The sequence below is a fragment of the Phlebotomus argentipes genome, unplaced genomic scaffold (genome assembly GCF_947086385.1).
Source record: "Phlebotomus argentipes unplaced genomic scaffold, Phlebotomus argentipes genome assembly scaffold_18, whole genome shotgun sequence".
NCBI lineage: Eukaryota > Metazoa > Arthropoda > Insecta > Diptera > Psychodidae > Phlebotomus > Phlebotomus argentipes.
This window is the reverse complement of record NW_026776177.1, coordinates 8,421,929-8,438,942: the sequence shown is the minus strand read 5'-3', so window position 1 is coordinate 8,438,942 and position 17,014 is coordinate 8,421,929. Positions and strand designations below refer to the sequence as shown.

The following is a 17,014-nucleotide window of genomic DNA, read 5'->3' as shown; positions in this document are numbered from 1 at the left end:
TTCGCTGCGGAAACTTTAAATGTTTTCAATGCTCAACAATTGATTTCCAATTCAATTAATGTATTTTACTGAGAAAAAGACTTCCAAAACTTCATGTTTTATTTCATTATCCTAACCTTCAGTTTAACCACGTTAAATAGCGCCAATGAAGCCAGAAAAAGCCAGTCAATTTATCCTGGAAGGTAGGAAATACTTGTTAGTACTGCATGCAGAATTTGCTGATAGAAAACAAGCGAATTACTTACGTAAATGCGATGCTTTGATGTGACGAAGAAGCAGCTCCTCTGAATCGAAATTCCCATCGCAAATTTCACATTTATGCTCATCATCTTCCTCAGCTTCGTATCTACGCTTCCGGAGACTCATTTTAGCGCTTGTGCTCGTCTCCCGTTGACGGCGTTTCCTGGCTGAAAATGGAATTCTATGAAAACTTGCACAGGACAGAGCAAAATCATGATTTTACTATTGATTGCGTTGCTTGCATTGTGTGTCGCTGTATGATATTTGGCCATGTGCAAGTTGAAATATCGATCGTCGATGAAGAATCTATCGCACTCGAGGCACTTCTTGAACTGACTGGAATCGGACGCGGAGATGTCATGCCGGATGATGGGATCGCCTTCGACCAGGTGGCATGTGAGAATTGTGCTGTTTTTAAACACCTTTCCACACACGCGGCACTCGTGGTTGGCCGCGGGCTTGTGGCTCAAGATGTGCTGGACCATGGACTCTGAGTCTGTGAACGTCTCCGGGCAGAGAGTGCAGGACAAGGACTTCCCTTCCACGTGTTCATGCAAATGCTTTCGCAGCGCCTTCCAGTGTGGGAAGTCCCTGGAGTCTGTGCACAAGTGACAACGGAATTTATGAGTTACTTTTCCTCTATTGATCAGCATGACTCCGTCAACCATAAATTCCACTGCCTCCTCGGATGCCTCCGTATTATCCCTGGAACAAGAAACTGTGAGAAATGTCCAATCATAGTTAATATTACATTACTGTAATAACTCTATAGCTCTTGAGCTTGAGGCAGCATTTTGTCCTCGATCTCGTCTCTCTAAGGCGTAATGAAATAACTGATCGTCGATGTCTTCCATGGTTGCAAAATGGATACAAAAGTGTTTGCTTTGGCGTAATTCCACGCTTTTATGAAATTCTCTGCAAATTTTCGCACACATAAAATACCAAAATACAGTGGACGTCAAAATCCCGATCGAACTGTGTCTTGTCTAGCAGACTTCTAACAGAACAATCTTGGGACTTGTCGTATGAATTCTTGAGACAAATTTGTACTAATTATAAAAAGTCCAAGATTTATACGTAATAAAATGAAATGGCACAACTTCATTTTACCGAACACTCTCAAAACGCACTTTTTTTGCTTGAAAGCTGATGACCTCACAAACATTTTCTTGTTATAAAATCGAGTCGGACTCTAACGGTTCTTCCGCTAAAAATCGGTAAAGTTTGTAACCGAAAACAGAAAAAATTGTATTTTTAGCGGGGCCGAAGGCCCCGCCTCCCGCTTCATACCTTCACTACATACCTTACCCCAACCCCCACCACCCCTTCCAAAACCAACCCCTCCCCCCCACCCCTTCCGTATATATTAACTAATTTTCAAAAATCAAATTCAGAGTGTCTTGCGTTGTCGAAGGCCTCGGCCCCCCACCCTATCCCACCACCCGAAACACTCTGTCAAGCTTATTTTCAAGCAAATAAACGTGAAAATAGCGGCAAAGGGAAAAAACTCGCGAATTTTTCCCCGTTTTAGCGTCTTCTCATCCACTTTTCACCAAAATAAGCTTGAAAACAGTGGCAAACGGGAAAAATTCGCGAATTTTTCCCCGTTTTAGCGTCTTCTCATCCACTTTTCACCAGTGCACTTTTTTGAACTTTTTTGAAAGTGCACTTTTTAGAAATAGAGAACTTTTTTGAAAGTGCGAAATGCGAAACCATAAAAAGAACAACAAACAATATTGAATCTGAATTATAATTGGAAGAAAACCACGAGAAATGTGAAAAATTAATTAGTTACCTTGAGATTTTCAAGTGCACATCGTTACTTTTCAAACGCCACTATTACCGCAGTTTCCCAAGTGTTCTAGCAGTGTCGGCGGACTTGACATGGAACGTCACCGCCCCACCGCTCGAGTGCGTGTGCGCTAACGACACGCCACTTCGCCAGTTCGATTTAGTTTGCAAAGGTGGCTGGTTGTGTTCCACTTGCAGCCGGTCAAATTTTTTATGTACAGTGTTTCATTAGGAGAGAGTATAAAACATTTTGGGCGCAGAGTGTCCGTATTTTGAAGCAGTCCCAATCCATTTCCGCGTGTGCAGTGTGATAATTTCCATCTGATTTTGCTTGATTGGCAAGAGAGAAAACAATTCGAGACGGATTGTGCTTCGCGAGCAAAAATCTCCCGAGTATCACGCGCAACCCCAGCAATTAAACATGGAATTGGCACCAAATTACTCCTTCGTTTTCGACTTTGAAAATGACTTCATACACGAGGATACACGCCACTGGATGCTCAGGAATTGGACATGGGTCTTCTACTCATCCGGAATATACATGCTAGTAATTTTCGGGGGCCAACAGTTTATGCTCAATAGACCAAAGTAAGTGATGAAAAATGCGTGTGAACACGGAACTTCTGCACATTCCCGATTACACCCATTCATAAATCGGAGGAAAACGCCCCTAACCCCATTCCGCGGCCACAGTGACAGCAGTCTCCTCGCCAGATTTTATAGAAGCAGGGGCAGAAGCGCCTTTCCGGGTATTTCTGCACTCCGGCCAGCGAATAGAAAGTTGTGCCTCGAAGACTCGCCGTGAGTCAACGTGGAGAGGCTGAATCTTCCGATGAAAATCGGGTGATATTCGCACGACTGTGAGGTTATGTCGTGGCACTGGAGAGCCAAACTGCAGTTGGCCAATGCGCCCCCACATGAGCCCCTCTGAGGGCTCACGAGTGCACTTCGAGTGACGGAAAATTCAGTGGAATATCCGCTAATTTGTTTGGGTTTTTCCACCACACGGAATTCCATGTGCAAGACAACAATTCGCATTCGCGACTCGTTTGCCTAGAGACACATCTTATTAGTCATGCAGACGGTGTGGGTGGGAAAATTCTTCATTTCGCAGATAACTGCAATTTGCCACTTTCCTTTGAGGACAAATAGTGCAAAATATTCCAATAGGTTGACCAGAGGTCTCAGGAAGGTGTGATTCTTATTTAATCCAACTGGAATTGTGTATGAATGGGATTTTATCTTTTTCACCAATTTCTTCGGTTCATGAAGTAAAAATGAGGAATTATTCTTTCCACGTTATCACAAATTCTTTCCATAATTTCTTCGTGAATAAAAAGATTAATGAATTCTTCAGTTCACAAGCTTTCACAGGAATTTACGTAATTCTGCTTTTAGGCAGCGTTTTTCCCTGATATTACTATTACCTTCTTGATCAATTTGAAAAGGTCTTCAAATTCCTGTGAAACACTTGCGTATGCCAAGGTTGCTGTTCCAACGTCGCAAGTTATATTCTATTTATTCCCAAATATGATTTCTTATTTTGAAGCTTAAATGATTTCTATAATTCTACGAAAAATGTGATTATAGTTGCTTGACCTTCTTCCGATCGTTCATCATAAGCTGTTTGGCTGAATTGAAGTTTAGCCTTCGGGGTAAATCGTGGGTTTTGGAAGTTAGAGTGTAGCTTTCGAATGCGTTTTGAGGATCTCGATTTCCCATAGAGAGCAAAAGCTCACTTCCTTGGAGCTTCCAAAGCACTGTTGCGAAATGCCGAAAGAGCCATAAGAGGCAGCGTTTCGTTTGGCTTATCACATCGTAATTTGATATGACATTGTGTCCACGTGATTACAGAATTTCCACTTGTGACTTTATGCACTTAACAACAGCAATTTCGCCCGCCAAATTGCCGATTGCCTCTGACCTCAGGACGATTTTCTTTGGGGCGGCAGCAATGCAATACCTGTGGCTTAGCGTGTCGGCGGGCCGCTCGGGTGAAAGTCCGTGGGAAAGGGATGTATGTGCATGTGGGGCCAGAGAGAAATGGGGTGATTTCACGAGAGTCTCACGCCACACGGGCAATTTGGCGCCTCGACAGAGGGTGTCTCGAAAATGCAAATCAAAGCACATGGACACACAGAGTGTGCAGTGCGTGGAAAATGTAGCACATGCTGAGTGGCGGAAGTGCTCAATAAAAAATTCATTCTTATAAATAGTCCATGTGCCATCTAAAATAGCCGCAACAATTTCTAGTGTCTCCAATCACCATTGCGTCATCCCGCTGGAAGCTCTTCTCTGTTGACCCTCTTTTTTTCGCTGGACGCGAGTGCGGAAAAGTCTCCAAAAATTTCTATTCACTTTCACTCAATGTCGAGATGGCGATGGAAAAAGTGAGACGACACTAATGATAGAGTGTTAAATGATGTTTGTCTGCTACTTATCACATGCAAATGTAAAATAATTGCTAATTTTTTCCCCAATTCAAACTCTACGGGATTGACTGCATTTCAATTGCTTTCCTCATCTTGTGCTGATTCTCACAGATAATTGCGATTTTCCATGTGTTGTAGATATAGCAATATTCCAGATTGATGTAAGAAATATGAGTAAATGCAGTGGAGAAAAAAACAATTCAAGTGGGGGGAAATTATATAATTAGCAATTTTGCTGTATTGGTAAATAAAGCTGCCGTCTGAAAATCACACGTGCTTCTCTTTAGAAAATTTTCAATGCACTTTCCATTTTTCATTTTTCTAGACCAGTAATTATAGCTATTATCTCATGAGATCTCTAAATTGTTGCCAAGTGTTGAAAGAGTATTAGAAGTTATATGCAAAAAAGATCTCAGGATATCGTTATGAAAATAGTTTCTGAGTCTGTTACTTCAAAACTTTATGAAAGTAGTAAAGTTTAATGAATTATGCTTAGTGATAAGAGTGTTATTAGAACACGTGTGGTTAGTAAGCGTCCATTTAACAAATTAAGAGGGCACTTAGAATTAAAGGTGACCCTAGCGATATGGGTATTGCTTGAAAAATGGTTTATTATTAATAACTTTTGAGAAGTATTTAACTAAACATCCGACAGCCAATTAGGAAGGAAAATGTGAAATAGAAATGAAGGTGGGCTTTAGAATCGTCAGTGAGATCATTTAAGCAGAAATAAAATATGCTGATCACATTTATTCCCGCCAAGTTTAACGTCGAAGACGAGCATTGTAAATATATTGAGTAATTATTTAATCTAGAATTCTTTTTTCACATAATATTCATTATTATCTTGGAAAACCAAATACAGCCGAAGAACATAAGGCGATTTCGGCAAGATTCGACTAAAGAGGAAAATTTAGTTTGGCCGCTGGTTCACCTTGAAGAAAAGAAGAATATAAGTTCGTGTGTGAGATTTTTAAGTTCACAAAACTCTTTATTTTCGGAGGTTTATGCCATTTTTCCTTATACGTCTGTGTCTTCATTCTCCTCATCGCCAAAATCACACATTGTCAGACGATGTGGAATAAAAAATAAGATTCAACAGTGCTCTTCAGAATTTCCGCGATGTGTCATGCTCACAAGTGGTCAGTCTTTCATTTGGTTATCGGCTCTTTTTGCTGTCTGGAGAGGAGAGGAAAAAAAGATTGTGCGGAAAGTGGGGAAAAGATGTTAATTGTCTACTTTTATAAGCGCTGTAAAACTGCCCAACAATGTCATATGGTGTGGTGACAATAAAAAGGCAATAGTGCCTCTCAAAGGCATGAGATTTTGAGCAATTAATTATGCGGGGAAAATGGCACTTTGATCATAATGTACTTCTTCTGGAGGACACTACAAAATGCCCATTGTCGACTAATTGCGAAGAATAATTGGTCTTGGAAACAGCAGAAAACCTTAGTTTGACACTTTCTTGAGTACTTTGAAATTCTAAAACTGATTAATATACATTTATTCGGCATATGGAATAAAGAAAGGAGTTTATAATTGCAATTGGTGTTGAATTATTTTGTAAATTCATTAGTAATCTCTAATTGTCTTGTGAGTGTTTTCGATAAAATAACCAATGTTTGGTTGTCATATCGTCGTGTGATAAAAAACAGGTCACACTTTTGAATACAATGTTCATTCATTGATTGTTTGATTTATTTAAGAGGAAGTTCGATGAATTCAAATAAATTTAAATAAAATTGAGCTTAATTCTTTGTCTGAAAACCTTCATTTTCCGACTGAAAATGACCTCAGACGGCTGGAAATTACCATATTATCCATGTTATAAATATTTGTATGATAAATTATAAGAGAAATTTGGGAATCGCGATGACTTGTACGATTTGTGGTGCTCTGCAGAATTCTGAAGCGTATTTTTTATGTTAAATCATACTTGATCAAGTATATTACATGGATTACATGTCATTTATTGTCACTATTGATTAAATAACATAAGAAATTATGAGGCAGAGCGCAGATCCGCGGAGAGTCCTAAATATCACTTAGCGCTGCTGTTGATTTATGACAATTTTCCTTCTCTCTGTGGCGCGCGTTTTTCACAATACACCTTATATATTAATTAAAAGTGCAAATTGTATAATGTAATGTTTTCGTCCGAGGCGCGCACACACATTTGCAGAAATCCATTAAAATTGATACAGTGAGAGAGTCGTGAAAGTGTGTCGCTCTTTTCAGCAAAACTATATGAACTTTCTATACTAATCAAATTTTTATTTTTGCCTTTTCGCGTCTGTCCTTCTTGGGGCGTTTTTTGCAAACACACTGGTTTTTTGCGGAGCATTGATCAAATATTTTTGGCGTGGAAAATACACAACAATCTATTTGCAATTCGGTGGATTCCTTAAAAGAGGGAGAGGGAGAGAGAAATGAGTAAAAATATTGGCGGTGTGATTTTATTTTGGAGTGCATTTGTAAGGCAATTACTGGCGATGTTATTTATAAGAGAGTGATGCGTGTGGGTGATTGGGAAAGAGTGGCCAGAGTCAATGTGGGACAAGAGTTTGAAGTTTTGATTTCTATTTTTACGCCATTCTTGCCTTTTTCACCGATAAAATATTTAGCGACAGGGAGAGTTTGATCACAAAAGATTTAAATAAATGAAAACATCGATCTGCTGAGCGGCATATTTGGGCGGATGGTGTAATCGTCCGGTCAGAAAGTCGATCTTCTTCCCCTCTTACGTGGCTTCCGTCTTTGCATAGCCAACTGAATTAGCCAAACACGCTTCGATAGTGTCTTGAAAAATGAGTTTAGCTCGGCGAATCAGTTCCGCAAAGTTCTCCGAGGAAATCAGCATTCTTTCCATGACCTCACCTGATGTCGCACGCTGGATTTTTTCATGCTATTCTGCTTATGAGTGCTGCTTATGAGAAGAAATGCGACATTTTTTCTGTACCTTAAGCTGGATGGGAGAAAAAAGTGTTTATTTTGCCAGATTAAGTGTGTTTTTGTCTTTCTCTTCAATATAGTGGAAATTATAATTCCCAAATACCGTCCCAGATGATGTTGAGACGGCTGATTATGTGATCCGAAGACGTTGTGACTCTCAATGAATCGCAAAAGAGAGACTGTTGCTTTCACTTTCGTTTCACATTCAACGCCTTTCTGAGTAAATGCTTGTGTACCACAGATTCAGTTTTATATCTCAATATGCATGCATTTTCCTGGATAAAGATGTTGTGTGCGGTGAAGATGGAAAAAAATTTCTCTCTTGAGTTCACGAGCACTGGCTATGCAAGAGAGGCGAAAATTATGTCACCGCTGGCATATATTTTGATTCATAAATTACACACAGACTTACTCAATGTGTTTGCAAACGGCAGAATTTATGAACAACCCTCTGGACATTTCTCTTTGATCTTTTGAACAACAAATAAGAGAGAGAGAGAGAAGTAAGTGCTCGATAAAACAAGAATAACCACTATGCTGTCAATAATGCTATTTTATAACATGCCCAGCAATATTCCCATGCAGAAGCGATCAGAAAGTGGAATTCGTTGCATTTTCCCAGTGAGAAATTGCAGAAATGCGGCCGAAGAGTGGGCGCGAGGGAGGATTACAGTGTCAATTCTTCAACTTATATTGCACTGATGATGAGCAAATAATGAGAAATAATTTTCTGCAAGAAGTTGTGTTGCAATGCGCGCACCTTTTGAGCAATGTTATTGTGCGAAATTGTAATGCTTCTTACCATCTCTGTCTATCGAATGCAACCTGCTGCAATGCCTATGTACAATACATAATTACTTTATCGTATGTTCGAGGCACGTGAATTGTGTCAAGTTTACCAACCAGTCTTCGGACGCCGTGCATTTGTTCGGCACACTGCAAATTAATTTCAGTCAATAGATTTTTCCACCAAGTCCACAAGCTGTGCTGGGAGACGTTTCAGTTTGAAAAATGACTCTTGTCCGAAAGGGGAAGGTTGAGCATTTGAAACAGCGTCAATCTCAATTATTTGGCCAATGCTTCGCGCGCCGATCAAAGCCTAGCAAATACATTCTGGTCGTGAGAGATGTTTTGGGAGGAGAGGAGCAAAAAGAAATCCCATCAGCATTATCACACACTGACCCTGAGTGAGATGAATGAGGAGAGTGACAGAAAAAATGCAAGATAGTCCATACAATGCTGGGCGATGTTTTTTTTCCACGTCAAGTTCGCCACAAGATCGTCTCGTGACATTGTGAAAAGTCTTTTGATTTTGGGTGCACTTAATCAAGATGGGTTTGTTTAATATAACTTTTTCATGTTTGTGTATACAAATCGTAAAACTAATGTACGCAAAAATGCAAAAAAAAATTATCAGGAAAACCTACATTTTTCTGCTTTTTTCAATGTTGTCTCTTCACTTGTTGGCTCGTGACATTTTTTTCTCATGCTTTGGAGTGATATTTGAGTTATTAGTGTGACAAATTGTCGTGCTGCTGCGCATTATTTTGAAGATTTTAAAGTCTTTTTGAGCAATGTACAAGTTATTTCTTAAACTTACTGTGCAAATAATTTATTATGCAAAAGGTTAAATCGATATATTTCTAAATATGAACAAATTATAATTCCGGTGTGATAGACTTTCTCTATCAAATCAATTAAAATGTTTATTAATTTGTCTATGAATAATTTATTCACCTATTGAAGAACATGAGAATTTTTTTTGGCAACCCCTTATTATTATTCATTGACCAGATTATTGATTAGACAGACAATTTGCAGACCCTTTCCATCTGAAGGCATTCTTTACTGAGAGTGAAAAATAGCAAGAGCAGGAAATCATTGTGAAGTCGTCGTAAAAATGGTAATCATTGTTGTATCATTAGAACAGATGAAACGTAAGAAAACTAGTACAACTTGTGTGACTTAGTCAAGGCAATCTTCAGTGTATTGAGCAACACTGGTTACTTGGGGTGGTTGTGTTTTCTGCAATTGCAATTAAGTGTGAAAAGGCACTAAATATACTCGTCATACGCTGAAAGTCTGCGTTCGTAAAAAAAAGTGTTAAGTAATTACTGCGTTTTTCTTGAGCGGACCGGATATTTAGACAGAAAACAGCGCATAAATTTATTCATAAAGTTTTGATGTAAAGACAATCTTGTGAGGTGGGGAAAAAAAACACTGACGCACAAATATGAATTATTTAGGTCTAATCATTAGGTCATCGAGCGATTAAGTATTAATAGAAATTCAGTGATTGAAGTTGATAGCATTTCTCCACTATAACCTCATGGACGTGTGTAAGGTTACGTAAAATTCAAGAGATGCCCGATGACTTCCTTTTTATTACTATTGATCTCGAGTGAGGGAATAAGAGCTGTTGTCTGGGTCATAAAGAAGTCAGGTGTGTTGATAAGATTATGCTCTCGACAGCATGGGAAATAGTTTCAATATGTGTCTCACAATTGAGTGAAAAAGAAGGTATTGAAATTCAAAGTCACTAGGATAAATATAGTGATTAATTCACTTTAGCATTACTTAGTAATGATCAATAAAGGTAATTGCGAAAATCTACATACGTCAACTTACATGGAAACTTATGACGCTTGTTGTTCTTGACTCTCTCTCTCTCTTCAGTCATAGAACGTCGATGATTTTTCAATTTGATTTATTTGCTCTTATATCATGCACATGAGTCGCAGAATCATTTTCAGTGTATTTGCTAATTTGCTGTATGAAATTTGTGTGAATAATTAAATTTTCCTTCCTCCACGCTTTTCCTCCGATTCACTCTGGAAACAATAAAAACTTTTTCCCTAATCACGCTGTTTCCATTACTTTCTCCACAGATTCGAACTGAGAGGTCTGCTAGTGATTTGGAACACAATGTTGGCCATGTTTAGTATAATGGGAGCCTTCAGGACGGCTCCGGAGTTATTACACGTGCTGCGACATCACGGCCTGTTTCACTCAGTCTGCGTTCCTAGGTAAGTATCTCTGAACTTGACATTCACCCTTGTTCTCAGCGCATTCACTATGGCTTAATGCCTGCAAGATTTACAATCGCATTGCCAAAAAGCGGATGACAAAATCCTGCGGAATCATGTTGATGACTTATTGCCTTATCAATTTATGATTAAATCATCAGTGTGGCGTGCTGTTTTATCTTATCGCCTTCGGGAAAATAGCAAAGATATGAAATTTCAAGCGCTCTTGCAAAGCCGGTCGCCAAAGCTCCGAAAATCAGGTGGTAAAGAAGTGACGCAAGTTCGCGGGTGGGATTCAATTGTGGCTTTTTGGTCGAGATTAAATGCACTTCACTTCTTGGGATCATGAGATTATGAGTTAATAAGAGAAAACTTTGCTGGGGTCTTAGAGAGAGTATTTGCAAGATAAACTTGTACAAATCCAGGCCACACCCTTGAATTGTGTAGAAACAAGATATGGCTAATTAATTAATGTTTTTCTTAAAATTTCATGCTTAAGGTAAAGACAAGTTTTGGAGGAAAGAATAGAAATCTCCGGAAAGAGCATAAATTATGCAATAATCGCAATGTTTTGATTGCGTTTCAACTTTGGTACATCTTGATCTTGTTTTGCTGCAAATACTTGTCTTTACCTTTTCGGAAAAAGGCATTTTCCATGACATTGACTCACTGCGCGATGGTTTTAGTGTGAAACCACAGATTTAATTGCGAATAGAATTCTCTTTACGGCAACACGTGCCTATAAACAGATCGAATAGCAGTCAAGCTGTCTAAAAAAATTGACATTGATAATAAATTTTCTCTGTGGCATTGAAATCATGCGATTTGTATCGCGTGCAGTAATAATTAGGCTTGTAATATCGTAATTCGATGCGAATTGGTGGAAAATTGACTGCACTTGCAGAAAATTTTGCCAATTTTATGGATTTTGCTGTATTGCCTGTGGCGTAGGAAGTAAAATATTAGCAGTTCTTTTAATTGAGGGGAAAAATGACGAGTTTTTGCTGTTTATAGAGTTCATATGTAGTGACATAATATGCGAAAAGTGGCTATTTTGAAAGCAGATGAACTCGTGACCCCAATAAATTGATATAGCAAAGTGCGATCGGAAACTCCTTGGTTGACCTATCTTTTATCACTGTATTCACATCTTAAGGCATAAAAATGGGATTTCAATCTGAACTTAAACAAAGGGAAAATCTATAACAAGTGACAGAGAATTGAGTGATATAGTGTGTAATTATTTCTACTTATCAATCAATTCTTTCATACCTAATTATGACTATGCATTTTGCAAAAGAGAAAAGAGAAATATTTGCATTAATAAAACAGTGTTTTTGATTAAACAAAAGCACTATCGCATTTGTACTTTTGCTATTTTCCTAATGACGGTCTGGAAAAGTGTGGAAATGCTTCTTTCTGCTGGTTCATTCGTCAAATATTTATATGTCTAGTCAACCTTAAACTGCTCTGCAATTTCCAATGTGATTTTCGTAATAGAATCACAGGCTCTGCAATTGCTTGCAATTCACTTGTGCAGTTCGATTTCACTAAAGCTTTCGATAAGTTTTATTTGGTCCTCAGTTCATTTTAACATCTATAAATAATTTCTTTTCTCTTAATAATTGAGTAAACTTCGTTCTACTTACACTTTTCTCCTAAATGCTTTTCGTCTTATTTAGGTCATAAGACCTCATTCTGTATAAGATTAAATATTAACGCGTGCATTTTATTGATTAATAAACTAGGATTTGGTTTATAACGATAAATAAATTCGATGTCATTCGATCTCCGTGGAAAAAAGCACTTTAAACATTATATTACAATCACTAAAGTCACTAAGTAATGTCAAGGTATCTGTGGAAATATCTAATAAAGCGTGAAAAATCCATTTATCACAAACTGTCATTTATCCTAAAATGAAATGCTTTAAAAACGCGACATTCAGAAGGATTCTGTCTCAGTGGATTGAAATAAAAGGGTATAATTTCATGGATTAGACATTAGAGTATTTTTGCTAATCGTTCTCTTCTTAATCGCTCTGGGAAGTCATCAAGCTGTATTATTTATTATTTATTTATAGATTGCAGATCGAGTGTTTCCATAAATGTTGATTAATGTATTTTTGATGGTCTTCCCACTTCAATTTGAGCTCAATACAAGCGGGAATTTATACTTCCGATTGATATGAATCTCCCTGAGGAAATAGTTGTGGTAATTTAGCATTTTTCCCCTTGCAGCTTTATCGAGCAAGACAAAGTGAGTGGATTCTGGACATGGCTGTTCGTGCTGTCGAAGCTGCCCGAGCTGGGCGACACAATCTTCATAGTGCTGAGGAAGCAGCCGCTGATCTTCCTGCACTGGTACCACCACATCACCGTGCTGATGTACTCGTGGTTCTCGTACACGGAGTACACGGCGTCGGCCAGGTGGTTCATCGTGATGAATTACTGTGTTCACTCTCTCATGTACACGTACTACGCGCTGCGCGCCATGCGCTTCCATCCGCCGAGGTTCATCTCCATGATCATCACGACGCTGCAGCTCACGCAGATGATCATCGGGTGCGCCATCAACGTGTGGGCGCACTCGTTCATCCAGACGCCGGGGCGGTCGTGCAACATCTCGCCGATGAACATCAAGCTCTCCATCGCCATGTACTTTAGCTACTTTGTCCTGTTCGCACGCTTCTTCTACGTCACGTATCTGTCGTCGAATGCGCGCAAGGGGCGCCGTATCGCCGCCCCCACGTCCAAGACGGCGTCCACGACGCGCGAGCTGGACAATCTCCTCAATGGCAAGCAAGCTACCAAAGTCAAAGCTCAATAATTAAGCGGAACAGTTTCCTCTTTCGCGCGCGCGCTAAATTATTCAAGTGGGTGAGGTATGATCACACATTGCTACTTAAACACACAGCATCTCTTTCTTTCCAGCCAGCGTATTTCCCATTCGAGAGATGATTCAATTTGCAAACTCCCTCCCAAACACTCGTTTTCACACCATTCATAAGGAAGAAATGAGTACATATACCTCAAAGTGTAATGATTGAATATGACGTTGAACTGTAGTTACACATCCGCATGATGAAAGAGAGAGAATCACTACACAAAAAGCCAAGAGAAAGAACAAACAAGATATTTTTGCATTGCGAAATCACAAAATATTCTGGGTGTTTGTTTAATTTTCGGTGTAGCAAAATGGCATCCAGAATTAAGGATGTTATTATTTGCAATTTTTTCTGTTTATATGAGCAAACGAACAAAATCAGTGTCACACACACATACACACACAATTCAATGAGTGGAAAAGCAAAAGAAAACAGGCCTCTTCTTTTCCTCAAGCTCGAGAAGTGAGGAAAATGAAGAAGGGGTGATCATGAAATTCCTTCACAGTAAAGGTTGTTGTTTTTTGACTGGTAATTTATTTATGTATAATTAGAAAAATTGAGTTTATACTGTAAAACCATAAAGCAATACTGTTACACAAGTTCTATTTCAATAAATAATGGAACATGGGTTATTATTTCACACAAACACACTGCATTATATTTCATTTCTATATCAAAACACGGTAAAAAGAAAAGGCACACAGGAGAAGCCGAAACATAGCTGTAGAAGAAGTACATCATTGTCGTCAAAAGTATTTTATATACCAATTAAAATGATGGGTGAGATTGATGAGAAAGAGAGAAAATTGAGCGAGAAAAAAAAACATTTTATTAAAGTACAAAGCAAGTGAAGTGAATTAAATGCTAAATAGCAAGAAGAAGAAAAAAGGAGGGTTTTTAGGGAGGTAAAATTCCGTCTCAAGATGAAATTTGCATAAGTTTCGTAACAAAAAAATAGGAGTTGAAATGAAGAAAGGAATAAAATGAGATGTTCATGAATGAGAAAAAAACACATCCCAGGAATATCAACAATATTTTTCCAAAAAAAGCCACTAACGTAATTCATTGTTAAATAGAAAAATACCTTGTTGAGTGACCGAGGAATTACACTGCAAGCAGGAATTACAGTCACGGATTATTAACTAATGTTTAGCTGCTTGGTTCAAATTCTTGTAGAAAATTATCAAATCTTCTACAAAAGGTTTAACATTTTCTCATGCAATAAATCCTTGCCATTCTTTGTATCTAGCGCTGGAATCCTTAAGTTAATCTTCAATGTTATCTTTATAACATCTGAATGTTTCGTTATCAACATGGTTCTGAAATAAGCTTACGAGAGACGGAAAGAAAATGCCACTTTATGTCTGTTATTACTTTCCAATCTGATTATAATCTTGAACTATTACTTTTCCTTTATCGAATGAAGCTTGAAATCATCAGTGATTGTGTGTCTCTGTAATTCTTGTGGGCAGTGTCGATCTCAGCGCTCAAACTTGCGGTCTAGAGACGTAATTAAGATGTAGCTCTTCAGCGAATCAAGTAGAGAGAAGACAAAAGGAAACGAAAACAGTGAAAAGAGTCCCAACATTGACTTTGGAGGCTGAGAAAAGGTGGCAAAGCGAAAAAAAACAGCAAAGAACGGAATTGAGATTTTGCATTGTCACACAATCGCCTGACGTCAAGACATCTGAATGATGAAAGTGCGCTGTTCTTCAGCGGCTGAAGTGTTTGTCTCAAATTGTGGCTTTTGGGCTCCTAATGAAGGTCAAGTTAAAAGTCAAAAATTAAGTACGCACTCGCGAGAAAAGTGCTGGAGAGACTTTTTCGCGAGAGAGACTTTTTTTGGGTCACTGTCATTTTTTTCCTCTTCGCGTGTGTTCAATTCACTCTTTCGCGCGCCGCCAAATTCTTGCAATACTGCTGGCCAAAGCTGAAAGCGTGGCCCGAAATGGAACATTGAGAGCGTGAGTCAATGCGTTAGACGACAGCTTCCTAACTTATAAACTATTTATTTTGCATTGGAGTTTTTGGTGTAACAAAATGAAAAATGTATATCTTTCGCTTTATTGAGACGCGATGGCGAAATATGAGTGAAAGAAGAGTGAAAAAAATGTTTTAAAGAACAGCGCGGCAAAATATTTTTGGCATTTTGCGTGACTTAATGATTTTTTTGGCTTGCGAAAAAGTACTTTTTTCACTAAACTCAGAGCGAAGAGCGAGTGAGAGAGAGAGAGCAAATTAGTGAGGAACAGAGAGTGAAATTGTAGTGAGAACTAAACGTGAGTTAGAGTTTTGTGCTGAAATAATTGCAGTTAATTGATGAATAGTAATGAATTAATATTTGCGGTGTTACAATTTGTACATAATGATTATGAAATCTTTTCTTTCAAGTGTATTTAAAGAAAAGGATTGTAGCGAGAGTGGAAGAGAAAGGAAGACGCTTAGACATTTTACACAACTAAATAGGCAGTAAATATTCTAAAGAGATGAGCGAGTAAAATGATGGACATAAACGGGATTTAGTTTTAATTTCATGTTCTATAAATAGGGAGAATTTTAAAGCATTCCTCTTAAGCTTAACGACATTCGTAAGATTTATATTTGCATTATAACAAAATGAGAAAAAAATCAGATTTATGAGTGATGCACGAACCAAGAGCTGAAAAAGAGTCACAAATTCTTTCGTGAGATTCTCAGAATCCCTTTTTTGGCATTTCTTTTCATTCACACAATTTTTGCCACAAATTTTTTTCTATCTTTACTTGAAGGGTGAAAATAATTTAGAGAATAATGACAACAAGAAAATAAATGTGGGAAAAGGGTTTTCACAGACTGACGATGAGATGAAAAAAGTGAGAGCATAAATAAAAGAACTAAAGAATTAAAAAAAAGGTATAATCATTTGAGGAGTGAAAATTTCTGTTTATCGACATTGTAATAATTGGTAAGGATAATAATTAAAGAAAAAAGGCAAAAACAACCTGCTGCATTTTTCCTTCCTCAGCAGCTGTTCGGCGACAGAATTCAAGGAATGTGCATCGAGAGAAAGGCGGAAAGTTGTCACTAAAAATAGGGGCCCTTTTGTTGTTTTCTCCTTGAAGAGGTGTTGACTTCTTTCCTTTCACTTTCGGTCAGCCACTCTTGACCGCCGCCGCCCATTGTCTTTTTTCCCCAGCGAAATATCATTGCTATCCGAGGCGATGAAATGCCACGATAAATGCCTCATCGATTTTCCATGCTGACGCCAATTGCTCAAGGAAGAAAGGCCGCTCAGGTCGCAAATCCATCAATGTTATGGCTTTTTGCCTCCTTTGCACATCAGCATTGGGTTTCCAAGAGCACATATAAATTGTCTGGGCGTTTATCTTGCAAGGCTTGAGGAAGAGATCAGCAGGAAGCAGTTTAATTAAAAGGTAACCCATGGCTAAAATTACGACCCCCCTACCTTTTATTAACTATTTAATCTCAATCTGCAAGAAAGCTGATGAATTTCCTTGATAAAGCACGAACTTCAACCCTTTTCGTCAATTGCAAACTCTGCGAACTATGAGCTGTAAATATATCCTTGAGGATTCCTAGAAGTCTTTTACGTCGAGAATATGATATAGAACCAATTTAATCTCTGAAATTTTTCATCAAAAGAACCAAGATTTTGCATTCCATCAATAATCTCTGCGAATAAA

At 38.3% G+C, this 17,014-nt stretch overlaps 2 protein-coding genes across 5 annotated transcripts; one reads left to right on the top strand and one right to left on the bottom strand.

Annotated features, from left to right (window-relative positions):
• Positions 1-7: 7 nt before the first annotated feature.
• LOC132259457 (zinc finger protein 26-like) lies at positions 8-1,220 on the bottom strand. Of its 3 annotated transcripts, none has more exons than XM_059757096.1 (4): positions 997-1,220; positions 464-945; positions 246-407; positions 8-175 (listed from the first exon to the last, which is right to left on the bottom strand). In XM_059757096.1, the coding sequence occupies exons 1-4, from the start codon at positions 1,173-1,175 to the stop codon at positions 171-173; spliced, it is 828 nt and encodes a 275-aa protein (XP_059613079.1). In that variant the 5' UTR covers positions 1,176-1,220; the 3' UTR covers positions 8-170. The 3 variants fall into 3 exon arrangements, with proteins under 3 accessions (XP_059613079.1, XP_059613080.1, XP_059613081.1); XM_059757097.1 differs by having other exon boundaries at positions 1,006-1,220; XM_059757098.1 differs by having other exon boundaries at positions 464-1,220.
• A 932-nt stretch (positions 1,221-2,152) lies between these two features.
• On the top strand, positions 2,153-16,311 carry LOC132259455 (elongation of very long chain fatty acids protein 6). 2 transcript variants are annotated; one of them, XM_059757095.1, is made up of 4 exons: positions 2,153-2,619; positions 10,307-10,444; positions 12,685-13,319; positions 13,378-16,311. In XM_059757095.1, exons 1-3 carry the CDS (start codon positions 2,453-2,455, stop codon positions 13,271-13,273), a joined length of 894 nt encoding a protein of 297 aa, XP_059613078.1. In that variant the 5' UTR covers positions 2,153-2,452; the 3' UTR covers positions 13,274-13,319; positions 13,378-16,311. The 2 variants fall into 2 exon arrangements, with proteins under 2 accessions (XP_059613078.1, XP_059613077.1); XM_059757094.1 differs by having other exon boundaries at positions 2,155-2,619; positions 12,685-16,311.
• Positions 16,312-17,014: the final 703 nt, after the last annotated feature.

Bases quoted from the DNA above. Each gene is read 5' to 3' on its own strand.
- LOC132259457 (XM_059757096.1), bottom strand. From the start codon at position 1,175: ATGTGTGCGAAAATTTGCAGAGAATTTCATAAAAGCGTGGAATTACGC. The intron at 946-996 runs GTAATGTAATAT...TTCTTGTTCCAG, and splicing joins AGAGCTATAGAGTTATTACA to GGATAATACGGAGGCATCCG. The intron at 408-463 runs GTAAAATCATGA...TTCCATTTTCAG, and splicing joins TGCAAGCAACGCAATCAATA to CCAGGAAACGCCGTCAACGG.
- LOC132259455 (XM_059757095.1), top strand. From the start codon at position 2,453: ATGGAATTGGCACCAAATTACTCCTTCGTTTTCGACTTTGAAAATGAC. The intron at 2,620-10,306 runs GTAAGTGATGAA...CTTTCTCCACAG, and splicing joins TTTATGCTCAATAGACCAAA to ATTCGAACTGAGAGGTCTGC. The intron at 10,445-12,684 runs GTAAGTATCTCT...TTCCCCTTGCAG, and splicing joins CACTCAGTCTGCGTTCCTAG to CTTTATCGAGCAAGACAAAG.